The 13,066-nt window shown below is 33.0% G+C and overlaps 2 protein-coding genes across 4 annotated transcripts; one reads left to right on the forward strand and one right to left on the reverse strand.

Annotated features, from left to right (window-relative positions):
• On the reverse strand, positions 1–2,313 carry Taf7 (TATA-box binding protein associated factor 7). Its single transcript, XM_018030614.2, has 8 exons — positions 1,943–2,313; positions 1,641–1,871; positions 1,404–1,532; positions 1,249–1,329; positions 802–1,168; positions 377–727; positions 137–306; positions 1–45 (listed from the first exon to the last, which is right to left on the reverse strand). The coding sequence occupies exons 2-8, from the start codon at positions 1,725–1,727 to the stop codon at positions 22–24; spliced, it is 1,209 nt and encodes a 402-aa protein (XP_017886103.1). The 5' UTR covers positions 1,728–1,871; positions 1,943–2,313; the 3' UTR covers positions 1–21.
• A 959-nt stretch (positions 2,314–3,272) lies between these two features.
• On the forward strand, positions 3,273–11,218 carry Orp8 (Oxysterol-binding protein-related protein 8). 3 transcript variants are annotated; one of them, XM_026816571.1, is made up of 18 exons: positions 3,273–3,579; positions 3,666–3,808; positions 4,073–4,114; positions 5,168–5,302; positions 6,250–6,308; positions 6,395–6,625; positions 6,700–6,844; positions 6,917–7,138; positions 7,415–7,968; positions 8,057–8,235; positions 8,312–8,489; positions 8,551–8,647; positions 8,720–8,916; positions 8,975–9,100; positions 9,176–9,424; positions 9,512–9,679; positions 10,022–10,197; positions 10,280–11,218. In XM_026816571.1, the coding sequence occupies exons 1-18, from the start codon at positions 3,509–3,511 to the stop codon at positions 10,509–10,511; spliced, it is 3,204 nt and encodes a 1,067-aa protein (XP_026672372.1). In that variant the 5' UTR covers positions 3,273–3,508; the 3' UTR covers positions 10,512–11,218. The 3 variants fall into 3 exon arrangements, with proteins under 3 accessions (XP_026672372.1, XP_026672371.1, XP_017886101.1); XM_026816570.1 differs by lacking the exons at positions 3,273–3,579; positions 3,666–3,808; positions 4,073–4,114; positions 5,168–5,302 and having other exon boundaries at positions 6,260–6,308; positions 10,280–10,519; positions 10,909–11,218; XM_018030612.2 differs by lacking the exons at positions 3,273–3,579; positions 3,666–3,808; positions 4,073–4,114; positions 5,168–5,302 and having other exon boundaries at positions 6,260–6,308; positions 7,415–7,663; positions 7,808–7,968.
• Positions 11,219–13,066: the final 1,848 nt, after the last annotated feature.

Raw genomic sequence — 13,066 nt, forward strand, 5'->3', positions numbered from 1 at the left:
GCATACAACTATGCATTGATACTATCCTAACTCCAAGTCTTGAATCTGAAACATAATAATCGTGCAAGATTGAGCATTATACAAATACAGTAAAACAATAAGCAATCCTAACTATATAGATAAAAAAAATATGGACCTCTTGAACTTTTTGCATTTCTTGCGTTAATAAATTATCCAGTATCTCTTGAAATCGTTGTTTCAATTTAACGTTTTCGATATTAGCGATTTCGAGTTCTTGTTGCTGCCTTCTTTGCCGCAATTCAGCTAACTCCGCGTGTAATGTGGCAAGACGGGTTTGCATCGAATCTATAACATTTAAGCTACAGATACTTCTTGTACAATAGTATACGTTTGATACGAATTATATGAGCAATACCTTTTGATGCAGAAACCGAAGGCATTTCTGTAAACTCGTCGGTAAGAATATATTCCTGAAATTGCTCAACTTTAGGTGCTTTCGATGGAGATGTATCCTCTTGTTTCATTGCCTCTGCTTCCATATTATCATTTTGGAACATTTCCTTACTAAACTCGGTGACAAGATTGCTACTTGTCGTCGCATTATTGTTAGATCTTTCTGAGTACGTCGCTTGCATAGAATTAGAGTCTGATACCCTGCTATCCGCAGATAATCGACTATTTTCATCTAATTCCATTACGTTTATGTTTGCATCTTCATCGTCTTCTTCACTATCGCTAACGGGTTCACCAAATATTTCATGCTCCGCTATGAACAAAAATAGCCATAACTCACCAACGTGTTCTCATTACAATCATTATTATATTTCTTTAGATACTTACCAACATCAAGACTTTGAGATGTGTTCCCGTTGATACTCTCTCTTTTAGTTTTTACCATACCAGAAGATGAAACTTTGCTTGGCTTTGATTGATCTTCATCTTCACATATTACTTCCCACTTGACATTAACTGCATCATTATCTACTCTTAACAATCTCTTTACTTCCTTTTCAATTTCTGGAGCCTCTACATACTTCTTTTTTAATGTTTTTCTGAATCTTCTGCGTCTCACATTTTTTGTAGGAGGAGTTATACCATGTGGCCACAAAAATTTTTTATCTACTTTATTTGGATCTTTTTTCTTTTGTCTGACTGGGGATTCTTCATCCGTGGTGGTATGATCATCTTCTTCTTTACACAGTAACATCTATGAATATGAAATGTCAGGTGAAAAATATTGCAATTGAAGTTATAAACTATACAATCTAACATGGACAATAGTTTTACCTGGCATATATCAGCAGTTTTGTAGAAACTTTTATTGTCAATGGTCTTTAAAGATTCTACAATAGTTGGCAAATCGACGACCTAAACAACAATTTTTTATTATTTTTATTAACATTTATATATAACTAATATAATGAAGATAATATTAATTTTACCTTTCCATGAAGTAACCAGTGATCAAATCTAACTTCGCCATACCGCATATCGTTCTCTAATTTTATACCAAGTCTGTCTTTTAGTGGTAATCCATTACGTAAAACATCCCGTAAAACTCTTGCTGGTTCCTTAAAAAATTCAAATACTTATCATAATTGTTTGATGTGTTTTACTAAACATTTCATAACCTCTAATAAATGGCATCCAACATTAAGAACAAAGGAAAATGAATTTACCGGTGGTAAACGTAAAATAAATTGGCTTTCCAATTCAGCTGGTGGCTCGCTACGAGTTTTATAATCTGGATTTGGTTGACGATACATAATCGTGCTTAGTCTATAAATTATAAACACTTAACATCTCTTTATTGAAGCAAAGTGTATTGTAGACTGTGACCAACTCGACCAACTGTGACTGTATAGACTGTAGTCAACTGTAGTGTAGTCGTTGTAGACGATGTAACACGACTGAAATCAGAATAAAATGAACTCACATGAACGTGCATACAAATTGAAACTGATAAGGCAGTGGTACGTACTTTGACATTGATAATGAATAATAATTTTACATGTAAAAAGTAAAAGATTATCTACATCGAAGAAGAGTAAGAGCGCAAGGAATATTCGATGGATTTATTAAATATTTTCGGAAAGATATATTGAGCCTGTTTTTATGCTTTTGCTGACAAGTTATATAACGTAACGGTTAATCGCTTGTTCAGTTCTGTTCGGTGTAAAAGCATATAGATAGCGTTTCTTTTAGATTTCCCTTTAGTCCTGCTTTGAACGCTTCGTTCGATCAGTAAATAAGTCAATTGACTTATAACTTCTAACGTTTTAGAGAATAGCATTACATATTTTATACAAAACCGGTTTCTACATTATCTATTTCGCTCGTGGAACAACATATTATGTGAAAGATATAAATGGTTCTTAATAAATTCCGGTAAATACGTGTAAAAGTGCCGATAACACGATGTTTGAATTTGTAACTGGCACAGTCGCAAGTAATTACTCTTACTATAAGTAAAACTGAGCTAGCAACGAGCAATAATTTTACTCATACTTGTTTTGTAAATAGTAACATTAGTGATACGTGCGTATGTGCATTGGGCAATGGGTATTTGCATACACAATTTCGATTCATCGAAGCATTTATTCACGCGCACGTTTCTGAAACTGTTATTTGATCAATTCTACTGTCGATTTATCATTTTATCGTGTACAAAATATCTCCTTGAATTACATTCAAACGAAACGCTGCACTTTCTATCCTTTATGTACATTTCATTGATCAATTGGATAATGATTTTGATTGGATCGTATTAATGTGCATAATTGTTTCGTTACTGCAGCTGCAAGGGACGGACTATTGTTATCTCATGTCTACATGTTCGATGAAGCAATTCCCGTTCGTTATAAAGATGTTAACGCTTCGTACTTGGCTTTGCACGATTAATAAAGAATGCAACTGCGACGTTTTTAAACTTGCGACGTCGCACCATTTCATTCTGAATAACTTAGTAGATCCATATGTTTATAGTTAAGCTATAACAGCAGTAAGTGATCAATGGAACATCGGACTTCGCGCTCGCGCCGTTGTGCTCCTGACGTTCGTGTATATTGCTTTTTTTGCTCTGAATGTTTGTAATTACATCAGTGAAGAATTGCTTATTTCGCCAAGTGCATCAGACTCGATGTGGATTTTAATCGTGTTACATATAAAATGGTGAATCTGTTCGCTTCCACGATCGTCGTGTTTTAACACGTTCCTCTATGTAATTAATTATTGTTATACACGCACGATTATATTGACTGGGTGAACGGTTGTTCGAAATCAGGTATGTCCTGATCGCTTTACATAATATTTTTATCGTATAACAATTCGTGACTTACAATTAATCGTGACAACAACTAAATTTCATTTTTATTGCATGCCGAGACAATCAATGATATTGCGGATGCATTTTGCGCGTTATCACAAATTGTTGCTTTTCTCATTTTCACTCATATAATTTGTGTTATAACTACTCTTTTTTTGCAAAAAACTACATCATGCAATGTGACAGGTGTTTAAATGTCATTACATAGCAGTTCACAATGACATGCATTATCTAATACCAACCACTTATAATTTATGTCATTCTTTTGGTCTTTATAATTATTGGTACTTAATGTAATTATTTTTTATTACATGATTTATATACTTTTAATATAGGTAAGTAATAATAAATGAATTAATTGTAATGTTTTGTATGACAGATCCATAATGATCTCTCAACCAATTGTGGTTCCTGGTGGTGAACAACGATCACAACCAGAAACCCATTCTGTGTCAGTTGGAGGTACCTCTGATTCTTTCAAGACCATGACTCCACCTAATGTTAGCAGATCATTTAGTAATCGTAAGTATTATAGATTATCTGAATGCTCATTATGAAAGTCGTGGAGAAATATAAGAGAGTATATTGTTTATCTGTACCACAGTATTTAGTTTAACATATATGCATAAATTACCTGTTAGTATTGTTATTTCAATAGTTTAAGAGGTAGTGTGTTGTTAATATTTCAAAAAGTAATTCTTAAGCACATTTATATAATTCTATTAACTAAAAATATTATTTTAATAATTTGTTATATGAAGTATTATAAATACTTGCAATTTAAAGGTATTAGTGACAGTGGATATGGTACATTACCAAGTAAACTAGGTAGGCTCATTACTATGTATTATGTGTATACAGTAGCAAGCCTCAATATTAGAATCACAGAAATCAATAAGTAGATGTGTGTAATACACATGTGTATAATATTCTATTTCCAGATTATACGTGTTACTAGCATTCTTTCATTTTCCATAATTTGTTGTATCATCATCATCATCTTCTGTTTATGAATAAACTATGAATAAAATATGTAGTACATAAACTGAATATCATTTATTATTTCAACATAATCTTCATTCTATCATTGAGCAGAGAAATAAATTGGACTACATAAAAATTAAAATGTCATATTTTTGCGTGTATTAGATTAACATAATACATTCATGCTGTTAGCACATTTTTGTACTCCTTGGTATATCATAGAACATTGTATAACATTGAACATTTATTTATGAGTTTACGTGTATGCTAGAAAATAATATTTTGTAAAGAATGTTCAGTGCATGAACAATTTTACGGTACCCTCTTGTAGTATAGTTTTATGTATGTGTAGGTGCATGCAATTGTTGATCTTATGTTTGCTTGTAATGGCATATAATAGTAATTAAGTAGCATTTCTTATTTGGAAATGTATTTATTAGTATTTAAAATACAAACAGTATACCTAACAGCGTTCGGTACATCTTTTACAATGCATGTCAACTTTTCTAAGGAATCTACCTACCTTTCTACACACTTTCTTTCTAATGCTAACGTTTCGTTGCTCTTGCGATTTAATAAGTCGAATATAAACTTGAAGCCTCTTTGTACATGTAATTGTATTCACTGCAAATTCTATCTTCAGAAATTAATGTTGTTAGCAGTCCACGATTAGTGTTGGTGAAACGGATTTCTTCTTTAGAATGCAATTGTGGTGTAATCTTAGTACATACCTTTAGTATGAAATAGTTCAAAGCTTGAAAAATTTGTGGTCTCGGAAGATATATAGACATGTAAATTTGAACAAGTACATATATACATACGTGGAATAACGTTGGAAAGTATTTATCGATAAGTAGCAATTATGACTGAAAACGAAAATTAAATATACGTATGTAGAACCAGTGGATCAACAACTTCGACGAAGCAGTGCACAAGCTCAATCTGCAACATTACCTAAACTTCCATCAACCGAGTCCCTATCGACAAGTGTAAATTTTACAACTGCTGCACCTCCACTATCTCCAGGTATAAATACAAAGTTATGTTAATAATCATAAATGGGTAATAATTCGAAATTTGCCAGGTGCTTTTTAACTTTTTGTACAAAATTAATATTATTCCTTATAATTGTTCAGTAGTTGATTAGTCATGAGAAAGTGCATATTTTTTATTTCTTGTTTGGCTTTCTTCCATTTCCTTTTTTGTATTATTGCATATCTTATTATTAAAATCTGTAAACTCCGAATCTGTATTCTATGTATACTGCATAGTATTCTTTTGGCTCGAAGATTATTGACTATGTGTATTATATAGATCACTACCCTGAGTTATAATTAAACAATACTTTTTGTACTATAATTATATAATAAACTTATAGATTATACGCATCGCATACGATATATCTTTTTTAATGTTACTTAATTTCGGGAAGAAAACAGATACAACGTCTCGTCTTTTACGCGTATAAAAATTTAGAAGTTTCTGTATGAAAGATTAATGCTAACCGCATAATGCGTTATGTTAATGAGATCTATATATGAAGCGATTTTATTTGTAGAAAATGGTAGGACTTTTATTGTAGTTTATTACAAATAAACTGCATCGTGTTTTGAGTTTTACGAATTTAATTACAGTCTTTTTTATGAGATAAACGTTTGTGTTCCAATAAACTTATTTAAATTCCATTTGCTAAGCTTGTTATGCGAATGATTTAAGCTTAATTACTTGCCTAGGGCTTTTAATTCCATTACAATTATAAATAAGCGAAACATGTTTCAAAACTGTTAGTCAATTTTACGCTCATAATTTTTTATATGACGTTTCATAATATCAATCAACCTCGAGTCACATTCATCTGCATATTTTACCGAACATATGTCAGTATCACAATTTATAATAAATTAAAATAACAATCATTATGCGTATATTAATTTGTACATTTATGATTTTATTTAAAGCTTACTTAATTTTTGTTAAACCATTAACATTTATTAAATTGGGTGAAATCAGTCAAAAGACAGATAATATGTCAGACAAGGTACGAAAACATTTATCTTGTTGTTCTAAACTAAACCGTCGAAAGTATTCTATCTTAACTTTATTTTTTTCTTATACAATTTCTAGTCTTTAGATTCTTGTAAACTGACAAGGAAAGAATCGTACAAAGCTCAAAGAAAGACTTATAGAATGGAAAAGAAACGAGTCGCCAATGAACTTTTAAGTTCATTCAAAGATCCGACTGTTATTGTCATGAGCGATTGGCTTAAAGTACGCGGCACATTAAAAAGTTGGACGAAGCTTTGGTGCATTTTGAAGCCCGGTCTGCTACTGTTGTATAAAAGTCCAAAAATAAAAGTGATACTATCTTTAATAACTAAAAATATGCATTCTCTGTTATATTCGAAGTCAAACCCACGTAATTATTACAGAGCAATCATTGGGTGGGGACAGTTTTACTTAATACGTGTCAAGTGATAGAACGCCCGAGTAAAAAGGATGGGTTCTGTTTTAAATTGTTTCATCCTCTGGAACAATCGATATGGGCTCCGCGAGGTCCGGAGAAAGAAGCTATTGGTATTGATAAAGCATTTGTAAACAAAAAAAATCAAGAAATATGTCTATACTAAAAGCTATTCTCTCCTACAGGTGCAGTTGTACAACCTTTACCAACATCCTATTTAATCTTCAGAGCTCCGTCACAGGCAGCCGGCAAATGTTGGTTAGACGCGTTGGAGTTGTCTTTACGTTGTTCCTCTTTGATAGTGCGCTCAACGAGTGCACTTCCTCGTGCTTTACCGCATGATACCACAACAACGCATGAAACTCAATGGAGCGAAGCGGATTATGAAAAACATTTTGATGAGCATGGTAAGTATGGTAACAATTAACGTTATGCGACACATAGACATTGGTCTTAGATTAAATAAAAATTCAATTTTGTCAAACTACTATTTTTCCTTTAAGAAACTTTGCTTAACGACTCTCTTATCTGACAAGTAACATTAACTCTAGTAAAGCAACAGCATTTGGAAATACACTTAGTTAAGTACCGTTATCTTGGAAGTTATCAGTATTAATTAAATCGTTATTACCTCTTTTCCTTTGACGTTTGTCACCTTGATTACTCGCCTTCGTTGCCCGAAGTATGCTTGCCTAACTATGCTCCACGTTCACCCACGACACCTCAAAGACGTTTGTTATCGTGCCCTCAACCCCTGACACCTTCTATGGCGAATGTTTCAAAAAGTATTTGTCCCTCGCCGACACCGATGTTTCAGCAATTGTACCACGCGGTTGCATATTGGGACAAACAATTTCGCGATAGATCACCGACCCCGCATACAGATACGGAGATCATTCTGACCTCAAATTCCATGGACGTGTTAGGCGACGGTGATGTTTATTCACGTTTCGAATCTTCCACTTCCAAGCCTGTTTCGTCCTCCACGCGACGCATGACTGTCCCTTCTGTACACGTCCTCGAGTACGACACCCAAAAAGTAGTAACGCTAGACCCTATGCACTCCTCATATACAGACCTAGACGACATCAGCCAACCAGAGAATGGAGTAGCAGCCGATGCAGAGATCAGTGCCTCTGACAGTGAATCCGAAGGGTCAGCCAAAGAACAGGAAGCAGAGCAGGAGACAGTCAATGAAACTCCATACGTCGCAAACGAACAAGAAATTCTTGGAGCGGTAAAATTACTTGCGTCTCGTTACAGACGATCACGCTCTTATAAAAGATGATAGTTTTTGTAAAACTATTATAATTTATGTTGCGTAGGCCGGAGAAGTGGTTACGGAATTGCAGGAAGAACAAAAGTCATTGATATGGTTCCTAATGAAACAAGTTCGGCCGGGTATGGATTTATCGAAGGTGGTCCTGCCTACCTTCATTTTGGAACCTCGCTCGTTTCTGGAGAAATTAGCTGATTCTTATTATCATGCGGATCTGTTGTCGCAGTGAGTATACGTTTGCAAATCTTGAGAAAAATGTGTACAGAAATATGGAACGTTTGTTTTCTTCTTGTTTCTATAGAGCAGTAATCGAAGATGATGCATTTACGCGTATGAAGGCAGTGGTTAAATGGTATCTTTCAGGATTTTATAAGAAACCACAGGGGTTAAAGAAACCGTACAATCCACTTTTGGGTGAAACTTTTCGCTGCTATTGGCAGCATCCGGACGGTTCGAGGACTTTCTACATAGCTGAGCAGGTAAGACGTTCTAAACTTACATTTTTTATCCTTCATATAAAACTTGCTCGCATATTTGCAGCTCTCTCATCATCCACCAATATCAGGGTTCTATGTTACAAATCGACAAGACGGATTTACCATTAGTGCTACGATTATTGCTAAATCGAAATTCTATGGTAAATACATTTATCTCCATTGAAATGTTTTTACAGAAATTGTTATATAAAAATGTGTATCATATTTTTTAGGTAATTCAACATCAGCAGTCTTAGATGGTGTTGCGATATTAACAATGTTACCTAGGGGAGAAGATTACACAATGACTGTCCCCTATGCTCACTGCAAAGGCATTCTTATGGGAACATTGTCTATGGAATTGGGTGGAAAAGTACATATAAACTGCGAGAAAACGGGTTATCATACCGAACTTGAATTTAAGCTAAAGGTAATGTAGCAAATTATATAACGCCTAAACATAGAATTAATTTATTCATTTTAAACAGCCATTCCTTGGAGGTGCAGAACAAATGAATCAAGTTGTGGGAGCGATACGTCTTGGAAAAGAAACGCTGGCTAGTATATCAGGGTATTGGGACGGACAAATATTAATCACTGATAAAAGAACCGGGGTATGTCCATCTCTTGCTACTCTATGTAATCAACGTATTCATAATAATTCTATACTATACTAATTCATTCTATAGCAAGAAAGCGTATTTTTCAATCCAACCTCGGAAGTGCGAAAGAAAAGGTTGAAGAAGTACACTGTGCCTCTGGAACATCAGGGTCCATGGGAAAGTGAAAAATTATGGTACGAAGTTACACAAGCGATCAATAGAGATGATCAAGTTGCTGCTACTGAAGCGAAAACACAGTTAGAGGAGGCACAGAGGGAACGTGCTAAAGAGCGGAAAGCCAAGGGACAAGAATGGGTTCCTAAGAATTTTGTTCAGGTATTAAATAAGAAAAAGTAGAGGGGAATTACGGGAAAAAGTAATTCAGACGGTTCATTACATGTGTTACATTTTATCATTTGACAGGATATCATAACCGGCAATTGGGTTTACCGGCACGCGGACGTGCGGCCATGGGATCCTAGAAATGACATGGTGCAATACGAACAAGATTACATAGTACGCACGAAAACTAGACATAAGACACCGATTATGCGTACTGGTAGCATCGTTTCCGTTGAACCACAAACACAGGTATAGGAATATGACAATTAGTTATATAGATTATTAGTATTGAAGTTGTTTCATTCAATCATGCTGAATGCTAACTGCATGCGGAATAATACATTACTGTGCATATTTCATCGATCATATTTGTTATTTGATAATAATAAGCCGGATCAGTTATTTGTATAACAATGTAAAACAAAATTCCTTTTGTTTATTCATGTTTATTCTTCTTCTTTTCATTTTTATAGATACTTAGTTATACATGTTTAACATCTACAATAAAAGAGTCAAACACTTTGTTCAAGCTTAGCTGCAATCATTTATATTTGTTGAATAAGATAGACAGTTTTATCATTTGTATTACAGGTTCCGCTACTACAAGCTGAGTCCCGTTCTTCGCTCTCTGTATTAAAGTCTTCTAAAAGGCAATTGTCTAATAATATACCGTTAACGGAAACTGCTCACGATTCTGGCAGTTCCTCTGCTGAGGCACACTCAGATTCTAGTCAATCAATAAGCAAAAGAAAACGTTCTGCTGCTAGGTGAGTTTTCTTTTTTATTGTTTTAGGAAGTTGTTTGAAGTAACAATTGTCTGTTTTAATAAAGTCTTCTTTCTATTTTTAGAATAATAGATGTGATAAAAGACTTAGACAGACAAATGCTAGAGTATGGGAATAAACTTAATCGCGTGCAGCATATAGTAGAGCAGCTTGCTATAAGGCAAAGAGAACAAGGTGATCAACACCATAGTATAAATATGATGAAAAACTTCATAGATACAATTCTTGTTATTGTGATCGTTTTCTCTGTACAATACTTTGTAAAAATATGGAATGATGAGCCCAGTGGAGGTTGAAGAGCACGGTAAATAGCGGTCGTAGTATATATAAATTGTATATGTTGATTTATCCTATCTCAATTTAAACTACCAGCTTTTTATGTAAGGAAGAGAGCCTTAAAGGGTGAAATCCCAAGATTTCAAGTACCTAATTTAACGTGTGTTTATCGGTGATGGTCATGCGTACGTACATACTGTTTTATAGTAGAATATCACTGAAGAATAGCATTAAAGAAGAAAAAGTTGAAGTTTTAGAAGGATAATATCCGCAATTATAGTGCAATTTCATTTTAATTATATATAGTTCACGTTCTATAATTTAATTGTTATATTGTTGTTAAATAATACATTCGAAGAATGTATACACGTAGATATTTCATACTAATACATCGCGATGTTTTCTGTTCTTCGGTAGAACAACCCATAAGACAGCAATGGATTATACAAGGTAAAGGGATTGGATTTTTCGAGCTTATAATCACGTATATAATATTTTATGTGCTAATGCACAAGAAAACTGTTTATTCCTAAATTCTAACGATGTTCTAGTATCTACTGCAAGCGCTCAACAGAAAAAATGTATCATAATTTTGTCCTCTATATGAGTTTCTTTTCTCGTTCTGTTGCAATATCCACTCCTGTAAGTCGTGCCTTCTGCTTCTCTTGCTTTTCAGGTTCAGCTTGCTCTACTTGGAAATTTATTACACGAGATATGAAATCCTCAATCTGTATTCTTTATTGTGTAGAATGTGTTAGAAGTTCCTTATTTAAAATAATTGCTTCATGAACTCTATGCAAAACTGTCTCCTTTGATGATCTCATATTCTCCATTTTCCTTTTTTTTCTTGTTCAGTTAGAAATCTTGTAGTCTGTTGCCTCGTCAAGATTCACTTCCTGGCATCATTTTAATTATTTTTTTTTTATCAATAATTACGTTTTTTTATTATCTTTAGTTAATTTTCTTTCTGCGTCTCCTGGGCTCTCGTCATCTTCTACATTCATTTATAAAGAAGTTTCTGAATCTGTTTCGTCTCCTGGAATATATTATCTAAGCTTTTCTATAAGTATCGCTATAAAGCTGATTATACCGAGATCGTGTCGACCATAAAACAAGGAAAGCTAATTGCAGTCACAAGTGAAATATACATAGAAGCAATAACCAGTTGTATGTATGTACATACAATGGTTGACAAAAAATCGTAACTAATAAATATTATTAATCTGGTCAGTATTGTTATTGTTAACAGAAAAGAGATCCTAATAAAATAAGTATCAAGTATTAAGATTATCCCCATAATATTAAATGAGAATTACGTCCAGAATTGTAGTAGATACTACGAGCCAAGCTGTAAATTTATTTTATATCGCTGGCATCTTTTTATCGATACATTGGTCATTATATTTCAATATTTATTGTTAGAATAATAATCTGTATCGTCAAATTACGTCCAGAATTGTAGTAGATACTACGAGCCAAGCTGTAAATTTATTTTATATCGCTGGCATCTTTTTATCGATACATTGGTCATTATATTTCAATATTTATTGTTAGAATAATAATCTGTATCGTCAATGTTTTTTTTATATCTCAGAGTATTGAAGTAACTACATTTGTTAATGATTATATTTTTAAAATTAGTTACGTATTTCTTGTAACTATTATTTATATGAAAGCAAAAACTATCAATCATTCTCTTAAATAAAAATACTTCGAATAATTTTCAAATTTAACATATGTCATATCAATTAAGTTAAAAAATGTTGACAATATATTGTACTATAGATGTATTAATACCTAATTTTATATGGATTCAAAATTTTGATTTCGACTTTTCCGTTAATGTTATTTAATACAAGAACATAGTACTTCATATTCACTTTCTGCATTCATATTTGCTTTCTGCAATAAAAATTTAATCATTGCTTTCCTATTACACTTTAATATCCAAGCTATTTTCGCATTTTAATAAAAAAATACGCTATGCATATTTTAATAGAACGGAAAAAGCATTTTTACAAATAATAGTGCATTTATTATCAATATGAATGTATTTTTTTCACAGAACCAAGTATTAATATGGTCTATATAAGGTCTAATATAATATCACCATTTTTTACATAACAATTTAGTTAACAGAAATTGTATGCTTTTCTATCGTATAAATATTCTGAATGCATACAGATCAACTGGAAGAATTGTATTTCTAATTTGGCGCATATGTAAATATTATGTGATATTCGTAACATTCCCCAATATTATTACTGTTGTCACACTCTATTACTATATATATTAGTACTGCAATTAGCTGTACAACTTCACTTCTACTTGCTTAAATTGTCGATATGAAGGTCTTAATGTCATATTATATTACTATTTAATTTTGTTATTTAATCCTATACGACTATTAAGGATGTATTGGCTATACAGTCAATCCCAAAAGTTTATGTATCTTAGAAAAACGCATTTCCTATAATTAAAAAGAAATCAGACGTCGGAAGAACAATACTAATAATAAATAGCTACGTGCTAAAAAGTATAGAAGGAAATGTCCAATTAAGTATTGACGCTGACG

This window comes from Ceratina calcarata, unplaced genomic scaffold (genome assembly GCF_001652005.2).
Source record: "Ceratina calcarata isolate Rehan_Ccalc_2016 unplaced genomic scaffold, ASM165200v1 scaffold53, whole genome shotgun sequence".
Classification (NCBI taxonomy): Eukaryota; Metazoa; Arthropoda; class Insecta; order Hymenoptera; family Apidae; genus Ceratina; species Ceratina calcarata.

Excerpts from the sequence above, each read along its gene's own strand:
- Taf7 (XM_018030614.2), bottom strand. The coding sequence starts at position 1,727 with ATGTATCGTCAACCAAATCCAGATTATAAAACTCGTAGCGAGCCACCA. Across the intron at positions 1,533-1,640 it reads TTATTTTACGTTTACCACCG|GAACCAGCAAGAGTTTTACG; the intron begins GTAAATTCATTT and ends GAATTTTTTAAG. Across the intron at positions 307-376 it reads TTCGGTTTCTGCATCAAAAG|ATTCGATGCAAACCCGTCTT; the intron begins GTATTGCTCATA and ends TAAATGTTATAG.
- Orp8 (XM_026816571.1), top strand. The coding sequence starts at position 3,509 with ATGCATTATCTAATACCAACCACTTATAATTTATGTCATTCTTTTGGT. Across the intron at positions 3,580-3,665 it reads TATAATTATTGGTACTTAAT|ATCCATAATGATCTCTCAAC; the intron begins GTAATTATTTTT and ends TTTGTATGACAG. Across the intron at positions 9,101-9,175 it reads TCACTGATAAAAGAACCGGG|CAAGAAAGCGTATTTTTCAA; the intron begins GTATGTCCATCT and ends TTCATTCTATAG.